Raw genomic sequence first — 19,954 nt, 5'->3', positions numbered from 1 at the left:
CTCCTATAATAGCAAAATACATTTCTACTAAGGAGGCGGGGTACTATACATGATATACATGAATCATATTAAATAAATGTGTAGATTTATTTAACAGAGTGAAGACATTGTTATTATGCAGTAGTTTGGGTCCTTTCAGCTGTTACTAATCATTTCTAATAGTCTGTCTCCAAAACTTTAGGGAATTTCTTTTCTCAACAGAGTTCAGTCTCCTAGTTCTGTTCTGAAATAAGCAGCTGGGCCAGGTGTGGAGGTGCGTGCCTGTAGTCCCAGCACTGAGGAGACTGAGGCAGGAGGATCACCATGAGTTCAAGGCCAGCCTAGTCTACAGAGGGAGATCCTGTAAAAATACTGTAAATAAGAAATATTTACAAATCCCAAAAATACTGTAAATAAGAAATAAGCAACTGAAAGCAAAATAGTCATCCTGTTTGAAAGGTCACCAGTATTTCGTACAAGTGCCTGGTCTTTTCAGAAACAACAGTCCAACAGGAGTCATCATGCGAGGTAGCTTCATATATTATCTGGAATTTCCTGAAAATTTAGTGACAACAGGCATTTCACTGAAGATTACCATACCTTTAAAAGTGTCATACTGACTGGGTATGGTGGCAAACCCCTGTAATCCCAGCACATGGGAGGGAGGCTGAGACAGGAGGATTACCACAAGTTCCAACCCAGTCTGGGCTTCCTAGTGAGTTCAAGGCCAGCCTAAACTGCAAAGCAAGACCCTCAAAAAAAAAAAAAGTAAATAACAAATGGCGTACTTTCTAATATTGTTTCAAACTAAGACACCATTAAGACTTCTCCATTTTGTTTACCTAAATTTTCCTCTCCTATATTTCCTTCATTTATGATGCTCATATTTTTTTCCTATCTAGTATGTGTTTGTTTCTCCATAACTGTTTGAAACTGCACAGAGGCCCACGGAATGCAGGCAAGGATTTCTAAGTCATCTACCATGGGTGAAAACATGGTTTTGAAACTCTGCCTTTAACTCAATAGTTAGTTTTAAGTCAAGGGCTTATAATGTAAAGCAAAATGGCCTATATGGTATTAGAACCAAATGAACTTTAGGGTTCTTTTCTCTAATTCTGTGAAATATGCTACAGGAATTTCGATCAAGATTGCATAAAAATCAAAAAAAAAAAAAAAAGAAAGAAAGAAAGAAAAACAAAATGTCCCTCACTTTAAAATCTAGCCCATAAAGTCTTTAGGGGCTGGAGATTTAGCTCAGCAGCACAGCGCTTGCCTGGCAAGCGAAAGGTCGATTCCTGGTACCAGAAAAAATCAAAAAAAAAAAAAAGAAAAGAAAACGAAAAAGATTGCATAAAATCTGTGTAGTAATTTTGGTGATATGGCCATTTCATTATATTGGTTCTTCCTACCCAAGAACAAGGCATATCTTGCAATTTGCTGATATCCTCTTCAATCTCCTTTTTCAGAGAGCACTGCAGTTTTTCAGTGTAGAGGTCTTTTACTTCCCTCAGATGATTTCTAGGTATTTCTTTTTTTTGGATGCTATAGTGAAGGGTGTGGTTTCCTTGATTTCTCTCTCAGTGAGTTTGTTTGTGTACAGGAATGCTGTTGATTTTTGAATGTTGCCTTTGTATCAGCTATGCCACTGAATTTGGAATCAAATCTACAAGTCTTTTGGTGGAGTTTTGGGGGCTTCCATGTACAGCATCATGTCATCTGCAAATAATGACAACTTAACTCCTTCCTTTCCTATCCTTACTCCTTTTATTTCTTTCTCTTGTCTCTTCTTAATTGCTCTGGCTAAAGTTTCCAGAGCTATATTGAATAAGAGTGGTGATAGTGGACATCCTATTCCTGATTTTAGAGTGAAAGCTTTCAGTTTTTAACTCAAGATTAAAACTAGACCCATATCTTTCACTGTGCAATAAACTAAAATTGATATAGACCAAAGACCTAAATATTAAAACAGAAACACTAGCCAGGCATGGTGGTGCTCGCCTGTAATCCCAGCACTAGGGAGGCTGAGGCAGGAGGACTGTCGCAAGTTCCACACCAGCCTGGTCTACAAAGTGAGCTCAAAGCCAGCCTGAACTGCATAGCAAGACCCTGCCTCAAAAAGTCAAAAAGACAAAAAAAAAAAAAACAGAAACACTAAATCTGCTGGAAGACAGAATGGGTAGAACTCTTGAAGGCATCAGTATAGGCAAAGACTTCATGACTAAAACTCCGACCACACAATAACAGGAACTATCACAAAGTGTAAACAACTGAGATCTCATCTTATTAAAAAGCTTTTGCACAGCAAGAGAAACCACCCAGAGCATAAAGACACAACCCACAGTTTGGGGAAAAATTTTAGCCAGCTGAGCTTCAGGCAGAGGATTAATATCTAGAATATATAAAGAACTGGGGGGAAAAAAACAGACCCTCCCCCAAATTTAAAGACCCAGTCCAAAAATGAGCATCTGAAACGAATAGACACTTCACAGATGAAGAAGTAGAAATGGCAATAAATACATGAAAAAATGTTCAACACCACTGGTCATTTGAGAGATGCAAATTAACACAATGCTGAGATTCCAACTCACTCCAGAAAGAATGGCTGTCATCAAGAAAACCAAGAACAGGGGGCTGGAGATTTAGCTCAGCGGCACAGCGCCTGCCTGGCAAGCGCAAGGTCGTGAGTTCGGTTCCCGGTACTAGAAAAAAAACAAAAAAAAAAAAAAAAAGAAAACCAAGAACAAATGCTGGAGGGGCTGTGGGGAAAAAGCAACCCTTCTCCACTGTTGGAGAGAGTGTAGACTGGTGCAACCACTGTGGAAATCAGTGTGGAGATTGTGCAAAAAACTAAAACTAGAGGTTCTGTTGGACCCAGGTATTCCCCTTCTTGGTATATTCCTGAAAGAATTTAAAGCATCATACCATAGCGATATATGCAGACCCATGTATATAGTGGCACAGTTTTTAATAGCTAAATCTTGGAAACAGCCAGATGCCCATCAACCAATTAATGGATAAAGAAGATGTAGGGTTTTTTTTAATACAGTGGAGTACTAGTCTGCCATAAAGAAGGATAATCTTAAAACATTTCTAGCTAAATGGATGCTCCTTGAGCCCATACTCTTAAGTGAAGTAAATTAGGCACAATGTGTAAATACCACATTGTTTCTCTAGTGTGAGAAACTGAACGTGTAATTAAGGACCAAAATGCATCACTGATATTGGGAAATGGGAAGAAAATGCTCAAATGGGGAGGAGAAAGGGAGGCAGGAAAGTTCTGGACAAGAAAAATAATGAGAATAGAAGGAAAAAATGTAAACAAAGCTTTTGTAAGTAAGGAGAGGAAAAGGGTTGAAGGGAGAGGACGGGAAAAAAAGAAGCAGCAAGATGTATCATGTACAGGAACAAATTCCCTATGGTGATGTGATCATTAGGTAAATCTAAAATGTACCAATAAAAAAGCAATAAAGTAAAAATAGAATCAAGGTCATTTTGCTTAATTCTTTAGGAAAGGGTTAACATTTTCTTTCATTCAGTCCTCTGAAAAGTTTTGCATTATAGCAACTGTGTTACTTCCAAAGTTAGTACAACTTTTCTCTGTAAACCTCTAAAATAAATAATTCTCTTTTTAAATACAGTTCTTTTTCATGGGAAGTTTGAAAAGTAACAAGGCATTTGCCAATATTAAGGAATTATTAGCCAGGCATGATGGCACACGTCTATAATCCCAGCACTCGGGAGGCTGAGGCAGGAGGATCCTTGCAAGTTTGAGACCAGCCTGGGCTACAAAGTGAGCTCAAAGCCAGCCTGAACTGCATAGCGAGACCCTGTCTCAAAAAGACCAAAAGAAAAAAAAAAAATTATCAATTTTTTAACTGTATCATATTACATAGTTAAGTCATTACCTTTCAGAAATAGTAATTATATAGTGTCTAAGATTTAACAGTAATATGAAAGGCAAGGAAGTAAAGACAGAGACGGCATGCGATTCATCATAAATGTAGTCTTCACAATTGCTGATGGGTTCCTAGGAAGTTATTGTACTGTTTTGCTTACTGCTCTGTGTGGTTCAGTTGTTTTTTTTGTTTGTTTGGTTGGTTGGTAGGGTTTTTTTGGTTTCAGTTGTTTTTAAATGTCTTCTGATAGATACTGAGGTCCCATCCTGGGCAAAATTGCTAATCTCCTAATAAAGTTTTGTTTTATTCCACTGGTTATGAGTATTTTTTCTCCTTTCTATTAACAGACTGAAGACATTAAAGAGATAGCCCGAAAGACGCAAGCCCTGCCAAAGGTGAACTCAGGGCGGCCCCGGATCGTAATCTTCACCCAAGGGAGAGAGGACACCATCATGGCGACAGGTACTGTGGGAAGTGTGTCACAAGTCTGGGGTTGCAGAGACTTATCCCTGACAGCAGAGTGCTGGGCTCTTATAGTGTGTTCACAACAGTGTGCCTTTATAGTTTTTTATTTTAATAAATATTCTTGCCAGGCATGGTGGTGCACGCGTGTAATCCTAGCACTTGCGAGGCTGAGGCAGGAGGATCACCGCAAGTTCAAGGCCAGCCTGAACTGCATAGCAAGACCCTGTCTCAAAAAGACAAAAATAAGAATAATAAGAATAAATATTCCTATCCTCTATCTCAGTGGAAAAAATTTCATTTTCAGAAATGATAATTTGTTAAAAATTCAATCAAGTAAAACCATATGGATAAAGTTTTTCTCCTTTAATATTTTGGAGATTTTGTTAGTCCAAAAATATCTTTCCTTAACAAAAGAATACATTTTACTGATAAAATACTAGGGGAAGAATAAAGTAAACTTATGCAATTATGAATAAATAAAATCCAGAAATGCTAGTTCCTCAGATTTTCCTTTAAGAAAACAAAACCTCATTTCTGTTTTTATTCAGCTGTCCATTTTATAGCACTCATAGAAATCGGAATTTCATCTAGTGAAAAAAACATGTTGTTGGTTAAAATGATTAATGTCAATATGATGCTACCTACTTTTAAAGCCAAAATATATACCTTGAACAGTAACAGTTATTGCCCATGTAATCAGTACTCAGCTTAAATATCTAATTAGGAAGCCTGGCACTCCTATAATTCCAGCACTCAGGAAGCTGAAGCAGGAGGATTGCTGGGAGTTCAAGGCCAGCCTACGCTATATAGTAAGGCCCTATCTCAAAAAGAAAAAATATCTAAGTAGGAAATAAAATGAATACCCATAACATGAATATAAAGTATAATTACACTTCTTTATTGATATCAACTACATGTATTATTGACACACAAAGAGCAGATCAAAGTTTGAAGCAAAATGTTATAGTGAGTATGGAGTGATGGACTAAAACCTGAAAAAAGTCAGAGATTCAACCACTGTTCAGTTTGAGGACCAAAGGACCCTACAAACAATTCTGTGCAATTTTCTCTTTGTGAAATTGGCAAAGGCAAGACTCAGGGCTTTAGTTCAATATAATTTAGTGAGTAAAGCATGTATACCGATAAAATGAGAGTGATCATGGGTTAATTGTTAAAACCAGCCAGTAGCCATATGGGAGGGTGATTGTGCTGTTATGTCCGCTTGTGTATGTTTCAAAAGAAAAAAAATGAAAGGGGCCAGGGATTTAGCTCAGCAGCACAGCGCCTGCCTGACAAGCGCAATGTCGTGAGTGCGATTCCCGGTACTGGAAAAAAAAAAAAAGAAAAAAAAAAGTGAACTTTTTCAAGCGTTATTCAAAGATGATAAGTGGCTTCCCCAAGATATACTTATATCCTTCCTAAGCCTTGAATTGTAGGAGGGATTTAAAGAAAGGTAGACAATCCAGTCCAAGAGGATCACGTAACCAAAGGCACCAAGTAGTATATAATCTTTTATTGTGGCAGGAAAAGCCATGTTGTTCATTTGTGTGAGAGAAAAGAAACAAACCATGAAAAGATATCACTGCGTTGATAAACTGTCTGGATTGCTGTCTGTCTGTCACGTGTGACCTACTCCTCTGTCAGCAATGAACAGTTTAGAAAAGTGAAACACATGCAGACTTTCTCTAGGAAGTGTCATTACCTTCAGATTCATAAAGTGCTCTGAAGTTGCTCTTTATGGAGACATTCATTTTAAGGCTCTCTCTGTTCCAGATACATGTATTATACAGATATCTTCTTCCTCGTGAATTTGCGTGATTTTCCCGAAATTGAAAATTAGCCTGCCCATCTTGTGACTGAATTTCTCTCTGAACTTATTTTTGCTCCGTATTAAATCCAGTAAGCCATTCCTAAGAATGCCTATGATCGGGAATTTATCTGAGCAAAGACACTGGCTAATCTTTGCTGTTTCTACCACATGAAAATGAACTTAAATTAGAGGATGTGCTGTATCTGCAATGCATGATAAATACAAGATGGATAGAGAATCTGTTCAGTGGTGTCAGCTACAAAAGCAAACATGATAAATGTTAATGCAGCTTGGAGCCCTGGGATAAGCTATTCAGTGCACAAGCATAGTTGAATCTCTTTGCTATGTTGTTATTCATGGCAGCCAAATAAATGTCAATAATAAAAGAGAATTAAAGATTTTCATTTCCCAGAGGCAGTCCTCTAATACGGCTTGATCTTTCATTTCATTTGTAATTCGTTCACATGTCAGGATGCAATCATTCGCCAGGCTCCGGGTGTCATGTTAAGTCATTTAATAATGATTAAGAACATAAAAATGCTTGGCCTGTGGGGCAATTCACAGAAGAGATGCCAATTTGTTATTGTTTTCCTTCCTTTCCCCTTGAATATGGATCAGCTTTCTCCCACCTCCTAGCATTAAAATACTAATGGAGGAGAGGGAAGGAAAGTGTCCCTTCCCCTACCGTAAGTGACATTCCAGAATGGTACGAGGCAGCGCTAAACACTTATTAAAACACTAATTAGGAATCGTTGTGCCTTAAACCTCACATTGTAGAGTATTTTTAAATGGTCACAGTGTGAAGTTCGCAGCATTTAGTAATAATGTTAACAAAATCAATTTCCTTCCTCATTTTATTCTAGAGACTTAACTCCTTTTGTGATATGGTGTCTACAGACCACTGTCTCTTACAGGTTCAATTCTTTAAATTCTTCTTATTTTAATTGCCTGTGAATCTCAAGGCTTTCCCACTCCAAAAACAAGGAAATTCTGACATGCTATAACATGCATGAACTTTAAAGACACTAGTAAGAGAAGTAAGCCAGACACAAAAGGATAAATATTATATAATTCCACATACATGAGATATTCAATGTAGTCAAATTCATAGAGACAGAAAATAAAATGGTTGTAGCCCAAGGCTGGGGCAGGGAAGTTACTGTGGAACGGGTACAGCGCTTCACTTCTGCAAGAGGAAAACAGTCGCAGAGGGGGAGGGTGGTCATAGCTGCACAGCAGTATGGGATCACTCAGCGGCCGAGCCGTGCACTTACAGGTTGTTAGAACAGTAAGTTTGTTAGGTACCTTTTACCCCAATTTAAAATATAAACATATCAAGCAAATGAAAAATCTGGGAAGCTGGGAGTGAAGACAGAAAGAAAGGAAAAGATTATTCTCTTCATCTTGATCCTTTTAATAAACGTAGAATGAACCTGTTTAGTACCATGGGAGTGAGGTCAAGGAAATCATTTGTGTCTATAAGCTTCTAGAGGGCTGGGGATATAGCTCAGCGGCACAAGCACCTGCCTGGCAAGCATGAGGTCCCAAGTTTGATTCCCAGTACCAAAAAAAAAAGTCTTCTAAGCTTTTAGAAAAACTAAGACAAATAATGGTCTCTTCCTAGTAGACAGAAACTACTAATGAGGTCTTAATACCTTATATTCCAAACTGTAGTAAAAAAGTATACAGGCATATACATACACAGGGCTTTATAGAAAGTTAAAATTTCTCCACATTTCATCCTGAATATATCAGTAACATCAGGAAAAGCCATGGAGCTTTCTAAGTTGAAAACAGTACCTCTCACACAGTAACCCTTATGAAGCTTGAAACAGGTCCACAAAGAATGAATTGTACACTTTTCTGAATACTTGCTTACTCTATTTCTTCTTGGCCTGTTTGAGTTGTAACTTTGCACAAAAGGAGAAAATATATTAGGTCACAGAGATTTTTAAGTGGAAGACTCCTGCAGTCGTGTCAGAATTACTTAGGGAATTTTTGATAAGTACAGTGCTGCTTCCTTAAAAGCACCTTCCCCTCAATCTGCTTCACCCCAGTGAGCAGCAGTATCGGGACAGACATCCTCACAGAGGTGTGTGAGGACGCGCGCGGTAGGGAGTAGAGGAGGGAGTGTCGTGTTGTGTGCTTGTCGTAAAGCCTCCCTTAAATGATACAGCAACGTCTCACCTTGAGAATCATTCAGTTGGGTGAATTGATAACATTGCCAAGGCTTATGATCCTGTCGAATTACGGAAATAGAACAGCAAAACATTAGCAAGTCAGGCTGTGGTGCTTCTCTCTGTTGATCCATGAAAAAGGATCTAGAACTCGCTGGCTCTTGTAGACAGTCTACAGATTAAATAGCCTCCCGCTTGTGAGATCCGTGGCATCTTTGACAATCATACCATAGCGCCACGGGTCATTGCATTATAACTCAGTGGTGGTATTAAAGACATTTGTTTTTGTTTCTAAGTCCTTAAAGAAACTTGTTAGTTCATCCACTAGTTAAGTTTTCATGTTCTGTTCAAATACTCAATGCCCTCCATTAGCCTATAAGAAAAGGTCACTGTGATTTGCAGTTCGGGTAAGCATAAACCACAGAAAGTGTGGCCTAGGAAATACAAGCTCTCAAGCAAAACTGTCTCAGCAGTTGGAAGAATAATGTCAGCACACCATTCCAACTCCTACTGCTACAAAATATTAATATAAATCATTCTGAAAATGATATCTCTATTGCAGCCAAGCCCATTTTAAATGATGATCTTGTTGGCAGAGGCTGGTGGTAGTAAGGATAAAGCAAGTTAAGGAGCATTCTTTTAGAGCGTCTGTGTGTGGTATTCACAGAACTGAGTTCTTGGGAGGTTTTGAAAAAAATATATTTCTTACTTACGAATATAAACATCTGAGTTTTCCTATTTTTGTAGTATTGTAACCACAAAAGACAAAGTCCTTTAATTAGCCAAAAATAATTTAGGACAGCCTGTGGAAAGGTCATGTTTTTGTGCAAAATAAAGCAAAAATACCTTTGGGGCATGGTTTATGTTTTAGTGATCTCAGGCCTGAAGGAAGTTTTGTTTTCACCCGCCACCTTTCAGTCAGATAGGACGCTGCCTGCTACAAGGGAAAATAGATACAGCCTACATTAGGCAGATGGCATTGATTTCTGAAAGGACCTTTTTTTTTTTGTCTTTTTGAGACAGGGTCTCGCTATGCAGTTCAGGCTGGTCTTGAACTCACTTTGTAGCCCTGGCTGGCCTCAAACTCTCAACTGTCCTCCTGCCTCAACCTCCTGAGTGCTGGAATTACAGACATGCGCCATCACGCCCAGCCCTAAAAGGACCTTTAAGTCAGATATATATTGTGTTGATTTCTCAAAGGACCTTTAAGTCTGATGTATATATCAGATATAGATCACATATATTAAAATTAACATATGTTTTCCTAAATATCATGTAACAACTACCATAGTCAAAATGTAAAACAGCTCAGATAGTTTGTATTGAAGTATAATAAGCATGCAAAATTGGTACAGCTTTTCATTATGTGGGCACAGCTGTGTGACTACAACCAGATCAAGAAATATAGTATTTTTAGGGCATTAGAAGCTGTCTTAATAATGTATTTGACTTTGTGACCATGGCTGTAGTTATGATAAGAGGACTTCCATTTTTCAGTCCCAGATTTGCAAAGATTATGCCAGAGCCCATTCCTATACAGAGCACTGTGTAGGGCACTCCAGTGGCTCCACATCTTTCCCAGCAAGTGCTACTATCCATCCTTTTCATTTTAGCCATTCTGCTGAGTGTGTCACAGTATCTCATGGCTTTGATTAGAGTTTTCCTGGCCTGCTAATGTTGCAGGATGCGTTTGGGCTTTCTTCTTCTGTGACATTTCTAGCGAAGTCTTCTTGACACATTGGAGTGTCTTATTGAATTACAGTGCTTTTTATAGTCTACATACCCATATTATAGATATTTTTTCCTGTGGCTAGCCCTTTACTCTGATACCTTTTGATAAGCAAAAACCCTTAATTTTTTTTTTATTTTAAAGAGTAAAAAAAGGATAACATAACAATAGGGGGGGCTTACCAAATTACACACAAAGTGGTCGGAAATTATCAGTGGTTATTGTTTTACATATTGTTATCTACAAGATAGTTTCTCAGGAAAACAGATAGACAAATAATAGTGAGTTACAGACAAAAGAGGTAGGAGATTATCAATGGTTGTTGTACTATACTTTGGTATCTTCAAAGTGGCTTTTAAAGAAAATAAATAGAGCTATACATGAGTGACCTATTGAATAATCATTAACTATTCTCAGTGGTTGTTGTAGGAAACACATAATGATAGACATGCATCCATTTACGAAATAGGATAGGAACAGTACAAACATTACAGAGTTATGGGCAGATTAGTAGGAAAATATCAATGGCTGCTGTAATACATGGTGGTATCTTCAAAGTGGTTTCTCAGGAAGACAGAGATACACAAGAAGGATCTAACAAGTTAGTTACAGCCTAAGGGTTGTCAAAAATAGCATATTACCTCCTCACCAGTGACTCCTGTCACTGAGGTGTGACGGCTGGAAGGAAGGCCAGGATTGAAAAGAAGGACCGAGAGACTTGCACCTGTGTCTAGCAACAGGCTGTTTTCTTGTTCCTCCATAGCCATGATTGCCCGGGGCTCCTCCATGGAGATGACGGTCTAAGCCCTTAATTTTAATATCCCTCTGTAATTCATAATGTTTTCCCTTATGACTAGTCCTTCTCAAGTTCCTTAAAGAAAATCTTAGCGTATTTCCAGTTTGTAAAGATATTCCCCTTTCCATATCCTAAACCTTTTTTCTCAACCAGCACAGCCCACCTAGAACTAACGTTTATATACGGTGTGGGACAGGCCCTGGTTCACTTCCTGTTCCTACACCAACAACAGCTGCGCCGTCCACTCGCTGACAGGAACATCCTGTCCCTGACTACGCTGTGTGAATCATTCCGAAGCTTCTATGCATGTGCATCCTTTACTAGACCCTTTATTGCATTCCACTGTTCTCATTCATTTAAACTGCAATGCACCTAAAGTTCTGAGAAGCCCTTGAGCCGAAGCTGCCCGGCAGGAGAGTCCCACGGTCACGGTCAGTGTGGCCTCACCATCCGTCAGTTCTGCCCCACACAGAACCCTGAGAGGCACATCTTCGATGGTCACCACGAAGTTTGTCAGTTCTCCTAATTTTAAAAAGAACCAACTCTCCCCTTGTGGATTTTCTCTATCGTGTATTTGTTTTCCACCTTAAAAATTCTAGGAGCTAGGCACAATGGGGCATGTGTTCCCAGCTACTTGGGAGGCAGAGGCAGGAACATTACTTGAGTTCAGCCTGGGCAAAACAAGAAGACCATGTCTTTAAAAAACTAAAATAAAATATCAAACTAAAATATTTGGTATTCACTGTTTTCTTTCTTTAGTGTCTGTATATTAAATTTGCAAATTTTATATCTCACTAGGTTAACTTTCTTGTCCAGATTATTTATATTCTTGCTGTGTGTGTGTGTGTGTGTGTCTTTTTGAGACAGAGTCTCGCTATGGAGTTCAGGCTGGCCTTGAGCTCACTTTGTAGCCCAGGCTGATCTCGAACTTGCAACAGTCCTCCTGCCTCAGCCTCCCAAGTGCTGGGACGACACATGCGCCACCACACCCAGCTTCTGGCTTATTTCTTATTAGTACATTCTGTTTTGTTTTGTTTTATTTTTGTCTTTTGTTATTTGAGACAGGGTCTCACCATACAGTTCAGGCTGGCAATGAACTCACTTTGTAGCCCAGGTTGGCCTCAAACTTCTTGTGGTCCTCCTGCCTCAGCCTTCTGAGTGCTAAGATTGATTACAAGTGTGCACTACCACACCCAGCTGTGCATAACATTGTAATTCCTTTTCTGATCCCCTGTCTCTCCCCCTCCTCCTCTATCCATGCCCTTCCATTTGTTTGTTTGTTTTCTTGGTGAGTAGTTTGTTTTGGTACACATTCACTGTACCTAATGTCTACATTCCTTATGTGTAGCAGGTATTGAGAGAGAGATATTACAATGTCCTACTGTGCTTTAGATTGTATATTTCTTCTTTTTGTATTGTCAAATTTTGCTTTATATATTTTGAAGCTAGGTTGTTGTGTGAATATAAATTTAAAATTCTTATATCTTCCTGATGTACTGAAACTTTTATTACTGTGAGAGATCCTTCTTTAGTGATACATCTTACCCTAATATCTGTGACACATTTTGTTTGTGTAACTATGCCCAGTTTCAACTGGTTACTGTTTTCGTGATACGTCTTCCATTACATTCAGCCTTTCCGAAATTCAGGATTTTTTTTAATTGGCATAGACATTTTGTCAGCTTTTTTTATTCATCCTGACCACCTTTATCTTTTTCTTACATCTTTCTCTTTTCTTGTATTTATCTCACAAGTTTATCTTCTCTTCTTTCCTACTTACTTTAAATTGATCAAGTATTTTCTTTTCATCTCTTTTTTTCTATGAGCTGGTCAGTTACATATCCTTTATTGTTTGCCCTGAGGACAAAATGTGTTCATGACATATTAAAATTGGTATGATGTAACACCAGGAGAAGTGCTGGCGATTGAACCCAGGGCCTTGTTCACGCTAAGCATACACTCTACCATGAGCTACACCCAAGCCCCTGCCTTGTAACTTTTGCTATTTCTAATCTAATGGTAGAATCTCAGAACATTTTAATTCCATTTAAGTCTTCTAGCCCTGTTATATTGTCACTCATCTCAATTCTAAATATATTTTTTAAATCTTGTGGGAAAAAAATTTTTTTGTCTAAATTTACTTCTTCCCTTGCTTTTCTTTTCCCCCTGCATTTGTGTATTTTCATTTTTGATCATTTTTCTGCTGCCTAAACAGCTTCATTTAGTATCTCCCTTACTGTGTGAATTCCCTCAGGTGTGTGTGTACATGCATTTGATTTTTTTCTCCAGTGAGTGTAGAACTATAGGTTGGAAGTTATATTTTTTGAGTTTTTTACAAATAGCCTTCCCTTGTCTTTTGGATTTTCTTATTTTTGTTGAGAAATCAATTATTCTGGCTCCTTTAAAGATAATATTTGGGGTTCTTTCTGGGTATTTTATAGAATGGTTGGTTGGATGGTTGGTTTTGTTTGTTTGAGACAGAGTCTCAATATATAGATCAGGATGGCCTCTAACTCACTGGGATACTCCTGCCTCAGCCTCTTGAGTGCCAGGATTACAGGCATGTACCACCACGCCCAGCCAGAATTTTTATTCAGCTTTAATGTTTTGCTTGATTCTGGTTTATCTTACCTTTTTGCTGCTGGAGTTTTAGTGCTTGTTGAATCTATGGTCAGTAACACTCATTTACTTTGTTTTGAACAGTTCTCAGTCATTATCTCTTAAGATCCTGGCTCTTCCTCTTCCAGTCAAGGTTCCAATTATACATATGTTAGGCTTTTTCATTGTATCCTGCATATCTTTTATGTTCTTCTCTATATTTTCCTTCTTTTCGTCCTCAAGCTTTAACCTACCTTGTCCAGACTTGGCATTTACATCACTAATTTTCTCTCTCTGCTTTGTCCAGTCTACATTTCAAAACATGTTTCATTCTTTATTTCAGTAGTCACATTTTTCATTTTCTAAATTGTTTGGTTTTTATTGATTCAATTTTCTATAATGTAATCTCTACCTTGGCATCTATTTTTTAACATATTAATCACTGTAGTAATAAATGTCTGAAAACTGCAATCACTCAGTTATCTGGACAACTATTTCTTTTGACTTCTTTTCTTTGGAGAGTTGTTTTTGTTTTGCCTGATAATTTTTTACCAAGTACTACATATTGTCCATAGTAGATTATAGTAGTAATCTACTATGCTATAGTAGTATAGTAGATTTCCTGTAGTAACACCATCTTCCTGGTGAAGGAACCTTGATATACTTCAACGACTAAGCCATCCCAAGGTTGGGCAGTAGGGTTTTGTTTTTGTTTGTTTTGGGGGTTTTTGGGGATGGTGGTTTTTGTAAGTCTTGGTCTACCTCTAATTTGTTCCTGCTTCTCTACCACAGCCCTCATGAAATCTTGGTTAAGATCCTAGGATATTTAACAAAGTGTCTACTCTTCGTTAGGTTCTGAACTCAAATTTTTCTCTTTAGCATCATATAACTATCAAAAACACCACTCTGCCTTTTAGACATCTTCGGCTTGTTGTCTCGTCCTCCTGTCCTGCTGTCCGACCGATCTGCAAATGCCTCTGCTTTCTTCATTGTTCTCTGCTCCTCCTTAGGATCAGGGTCTCTTAATTCTGACTGCCGCAGCAGTCCCAGATCCCAGGTGTTATCTGTCCACTGCCAAGGGATTGCCAAAAGCTCTGTTGACTTCTCTGCCTTTGAGCAGTATGCCGCTGCTCCAATGCTCAGCCTCTCCCCAGCACAGGAATTTGCACATGCCCTGAGGAGGGAACACTTGTTAGCATGTTGGCTCAGCTCTTGAAGACTTTCTTTTCTCAAACCTTCTTTTATAATTTTTTAATTTCTGAATTTTATAGTGTGGGAGTTACTTCAAGATATATCATAAAGCCAGGCGTGGTAGCCCCTGCCTGTAATCCCAGCACTTGGGAGGTTGGATGGCAGCTAGTTCAGGGCCAGCTTGGGCTACAAAGTGAGTTCAGGACCAGCCTGAACTGCATAATGAAACCCTGGCTCAAAAAGACCCAGAAAAAAGATATAAATTCAAAGTCACTATCAATACTGTGTCATTATAAAATAGAAAAATATATAGCCCAAGTGTCACAGGTTGTGTCTAGATTTCCCCTCCTGTGTTCACGGGTGGGGCTTTGCAGAGGTGGCTGAATCTCGAGTGTGTGATGCTGGAATCAAGGCTACGTGATTACTAAATCAGTCAGTGATTGGGTTGGCATAGGTCTGGGTAGCATTAAGGATGCCCACCTTATGGGCAGGTATCCTGAATAAAATATAAGGCACAGAAAGAGGCCTAGTGGGGTTGCTTGCTGCCTTCTGCCCACCATAAGCTGTTTCTCCTCTGTGTTGCTTTTCTGTCATGCCACCCTTCCTTGGAGCCTGCCAACTATGGACTAAAGCCTTTACAGAATGTGAGCCAAATAAACCTTTCCTCCTTTAACTCTGGGTGTTGAGTATCTTGTCTCAGCAAAAAGAAAAGTAACTAAGGCACCAAGAAAGTCAAATGGGCTCATCTTTGTTATAAGGTCTGAGCCGGGCATGGTGGCACACGCCTGTAATCCCAGCACTCTGGAGGCTAAGGCAGGAGGATCGTTGCGAGTTCCAGGCCAGCCTGTGCTACAAAGTGAGTTCAAGCCTAGCCTGAACTGCATAGTGAGACACTGTCTCAAAACGACAAAAAAAATCAATGTAGGTGATTTAACAATATGTACCCTTTGGTCATTTCCCCAGTGTCCCAAAGTTACAGACAGAGACAGCTGGATTAGAACCCAGCCTCTTGAATGCCTGTCTAATCAGACACATTCTGTATACTATGTTGTCTTGTTTGCTTACACCCATGGTTTTCAGTCAGGAATAATTTTCCCCTCACTTTTGTTGAGAGAAGTAGGGATGTATTCTAACTAAATAGGCATCTACTGGGTAGCAGCCAGGGATGCTGCTGTGTATCCTATATTGCATAGGATAGCCACCCACAAAGAATTCTGTGGCCCAAAGTATTAATTGCAACAGGGTTAGAAAACCTGTAATGTGGCCGGGCATGGTGGCACAAACCTGTAATTCCAGCACTCAGGAGGAAGAGGCAGGAGGATCACTGTGAGTTCAAGGCCTGCCTGGGCTACAAAGTGAGTTCAAGGCCAGCCTGAACTGCATAATGAAACTCTGCCTCAAAAAGACAAAAAAAGAAAAGAGAAAAGAAAAGAGAAGGGAGGGGAAGGGAAAAGGAAGGGGAAAGAGAAAGGGAAAGGGAAGAAAAGAAGACCCCTGGCTTATACTACACATAAACACATCCAGAGACCCCTTGACCAAGAAAATGTCTACATGTGACCTATTCCATACATAATTGTGTTTCCCAGAGTTTATGCCAAGTAAGCCCCAATTCTAAGACTGCTCTTTAGTTAGAATTTATTAGAGCTGGAAATCTTTCTGACCCGAAGCTGTGTGTGCATATCTTATGCATGCATCACTTTGTATGTGTGAATGGACACCTAGATGACAGCAACATTTACCTACACATGTACAGATACAAATATGAGTATTTACACCTTAACTTAGGTAGTTCTTAAATATTATAGGTATCTTGTAAAACCACTCAGGAGGCTGATGCAGGAGGATCACCACAAGTTCAAGTCTACATAAGTGCAAGGCTAGTCTGAACTATAGAGCAAGATCCTGTTTTGCTTTAAAGTAGAGAAAGATAGTCAATTTCTTTAACAGAAAGTTCTTGAAATTATGATACAAGTGTATATTTAATTAAATAGGTATCTTACCGAATGTTTTTCATAAAAATTGTTTGTACTCAGTAAATTCAAATTCAATTAGACTCTAAAATTCATTTTTCAGAGCATTACAGTTTGTCACCAAAATTGTCTCTTTGCAAGTTTCTGCCCCCATAAAAATCTCTGGAAGTACAGCAGAAAAGTCTGATTCAGATCATTGAATAGAGGGGCTGGGGATTTAGCTCAGCGGCACAGCGCCTGCCTGGCAAGCGCAAGGTCGTGAGTTTGATTCCTGGTACCAGAAGGAAAAGAAAAACCGGATAATTGAATAGCTAAAATTTTCCTCGGATGCAAGGAATAAACTGGTTTTACGTGGACTATTGAAAACTACACTCCATTGAAGACTTAACTATTACCTTGTTTCTTTTAAGCCTTTATTCTACTAAAATCCATGTCAGAAACTCACATCATTTTTGATTTATGGATTTTTTTAAGAAGCTACCATTTCTGATGGTCCCCACTTACCCCGCTCTTTGCCTGATCTTGGCCCAGACAGGTTTTTTCTTTACTTTTTATTAAACTATTTTAAATTCTTAAATTTAGGACTTTGTTGGTTTTATAAACAATTCTAAAGGCTCAAGAAAATGTCCAAATAATAATTTGGCGCATAGGCATCTATTCAATTTCTTTATCACAATAAATTTAACCCAGAACCTTCACACTAGACTACATCCCTACCCCTTTTTTGAAATTCTGAGTCAGGGTCTCACTAAGTTTCCCGGGATGGGTTTGATCTTGTGACTCTCCTGCCTCATGCTCCCAGAGTATACCTATACTGTTAATTATTTCCTGTAGCTCTAGAACTTTACACCTTACTTAATCCATATTGAATGGGTAATTTTCCAAATGTTTTTCAATGGGTATTTCATAGGTCTCAAAATGAAAAATGTACAATAAATAGAACCGTTCAGCTTTCAAGTACTTGTGAAGAAGTAAGCAGTCTTCATTATTAGGGTAATCATATAACTTATTATCAAAGTCCAGATAGTTTTGACGATGAAAGAGAGGATCCTACTATCTATACTAAGACAGTCCTTGGCAAACCAGGTGGTCATGCTAATCATTATAGATCTTTTTTTGTTTTGAGACATACTCTATGTAGCAAGACAGAACTCCTTTTTGTGAAGTCTACAAGAAAAGGCATAGCCCTCCAATACAATGTGAGGCCTTCACCTTGAGCTATATCCTCAGCCATTTTTTATCTTGGAAGAGTCTCACTAAGTTGCTAATGTCCCAGTATGAGTTTAAACTCAAAATCCTCCTGCCTCACCCATGAACTGACTTTTGTGGTGTTTTGATTTGTTTGCTGGTTTTTAGGGGTTTTTTTGAGACAGGGTCTCACTATGTAGTTCAGGCTAGCGTTGGGCTCACTATGTGGCCCAAGCTTGCCTCAAACTCTTAGGGAGCCTCCTGCCTCAGCCTTCTGAGTGCTGGGATTACAGGCATGTGTCACGATGCCCAGCCATGAACTGACTTTTGTAGGACATATAGAACACAAAGTTGGGAATGTTTCACAAAGAAAATGGTGTTTGAACTGGACTTAAGTATGTTTACAGTTTTGGCAAGTTAAGATCACAAAGACATTCCAAGCTAATTGTCTTGGTTATTTTCCTCTTGCTGCTGAGGAAAATACCTGATGCCCAAAATTAAGAAAGGAAAGGTTTATTTAGCTCACAGTTTGTGGAAGTTTTAGTCCACACTCGGCTGGCTCCAAGGCACAGGGCAGAGGGCAACAAAAGCAAAATGGGAGGAGCAAGAGCAAGCCTCTTTCCCTCCCTTAACACAGTACACAGGCTACCCGCCCTAGGGTGAGTGTAGCACTTACACTCATAATTCCAACATTAAACCATTCATCAATCCAAAACTCCAGAAGCCCACCCCATGACTACTGCATGAGGCTTTGGCAGGACATCTAGACACAAACCATAACCCTACTAAAATATAATAAGAACCAAAAGTCAGAGAGTCCTTAATGAGTACTGTATTAAGTATTAGAAGGAGTGACAAATAGGTAAGGAGATGTGGGTAAGCATGAAATAGTATAAATTATGGTGAGATTTGGATGCTATGCAGGACAATACCTGAAGAAGTTCTTTTTTGTTTGTTTTGGTTTTTTGAGACAGGGTCTCACTATGCATTTCAGACTCAGCTTAAATTCACTTTGTAGCCCAGGCTGGCCTCAAACTCACAACAGTCCACCTGCCTCAGCCTCCTGAGTGCTGGGATTTCAGGCTTGTACCATCACACTCAGCTAGGAAGTTCTTTTTATTTATTTATTTTTTTGGGGGGGGGTCTTTTTTGAGACAGGGTCTCGCTATGCCATTCAGGCAGGCCTTGAGCTCACTTTGTAGCCCAGGCTGATCTTGAACTCACAAGGATCCTCCTGCCTCAGCCTCCTGAATGCTGAGATTACAGGCATGCGCCACCACACCCAGCTGGAAGTTCTTAAAGTATACAGGGAAGGAAGAGATTCTCAGAGTTAAAAAAAAGCATTTCATGGTCAGACGTGGTGCCACACATATAATCCCAGTTACTCAGAAGCCTAAGGCAGAAAGCTCATATGTTCATAAGCCAGCCTGGGCAGTTTAGAAAGGGCTGGAGCATGTAGCCCAGTAGGAGAGTGCTTGCCTAGTATGTATGAGACCCTGGCTTCTGTTTCCAGTACCACCCATACACATCAAAAAATTGTGGCCAGTGTGATACTTATGTTTGTTTATGAAGCACTGTTTGGGGGAAATCAACAAATACTAAAGATGAAAGTCTTTAATTAAATGCCAAAAAATAAAAACTGTAATATGTCCTCTAAAAAAGTGTTAGTGATGAGTAATCACATGGAGTTAAGAGACAAATATGATACAGCTAAAGAAATTGTAGGAAAAAATTATGGTAAAAGCACTAGGGAAAATGTGTTAGAAAATTAATAAAGATTGGCTTGGTTCAAAGATGGTCAAGTAGGCTGGGCGTGGTGGCACATGCCTGTAATCTCAGGAGACTGAGGCATGAGGATCATTGCAAGTTCGAGACCAGCCTAGGCTACAGGTGAATTCAAGGCCAGCCTGAACTGCATAGGGTCCCCCTATGCACAGGGTCTCCTGTCTCAAAAAGACAAAAAAAAAAAAAAAAAAGATGGTCAGCTAATATAAAAGGCTAATTCAGGCATGTCTTGGTTACTTTTTTCTCGTTGCTGAGACAAAATACCCAACGTCCAAAATGAAGGAAGGAAAGGTTTATTTAGCTTACAGTTTGTGGAGGTTTCAGTCCATACTTGGCTGGCTCGGAGGCAGAAGATAGCAAAGCAACAAGA

At 39.2% G+C, this 19,954-nt stretch overlaps 1 protein-coding gene across 3 annotated transcripts in view; it reads left to right on the top strand.

Annotated features, from left to right (window-relative positions):
* The window catches only part of Adk (adenosine kinase), a 506,600-nt gene that overhangs the window by 410,838 nt on the left and 75,808 nt on the right, over positions 1-19,954 (top strand). For all 3 annotated transcript variants that reach the window (XM_013516884.1, XM_005389928.2, XM_005389929.2), the window contains exon 9: positions 4,223-4,337. In XM_013516884.1, coding sequence (XP_013372338.1) covers positions 4,223-4,337 — 115 coding nt within the window. The remainder of the gene's footprint in view (positions 1-4,222; positions 4,338-19,954) is intronic.

This window comes from Chinchilla lanigera, unplaced genomic scaffold, assembly GCF_000276665.1.
Source record: "Chinchilla lanigera isolate Chin_1 unplaced genomic scaffold, ChiLan1.0 scaffold00036, whole genome shotgun sequence".
Taxonomy (NCBI): Eukaryota; Metazoa; Chordata; class Mammalia; order Rodentia; family Chinchillidae; genus Chinchilla; species Chinchilla lanigera.
Note: the sequence above shows the minus strand (reverse complement) of the source record. Positions and strands in the feature narration are given on the sequence as shown.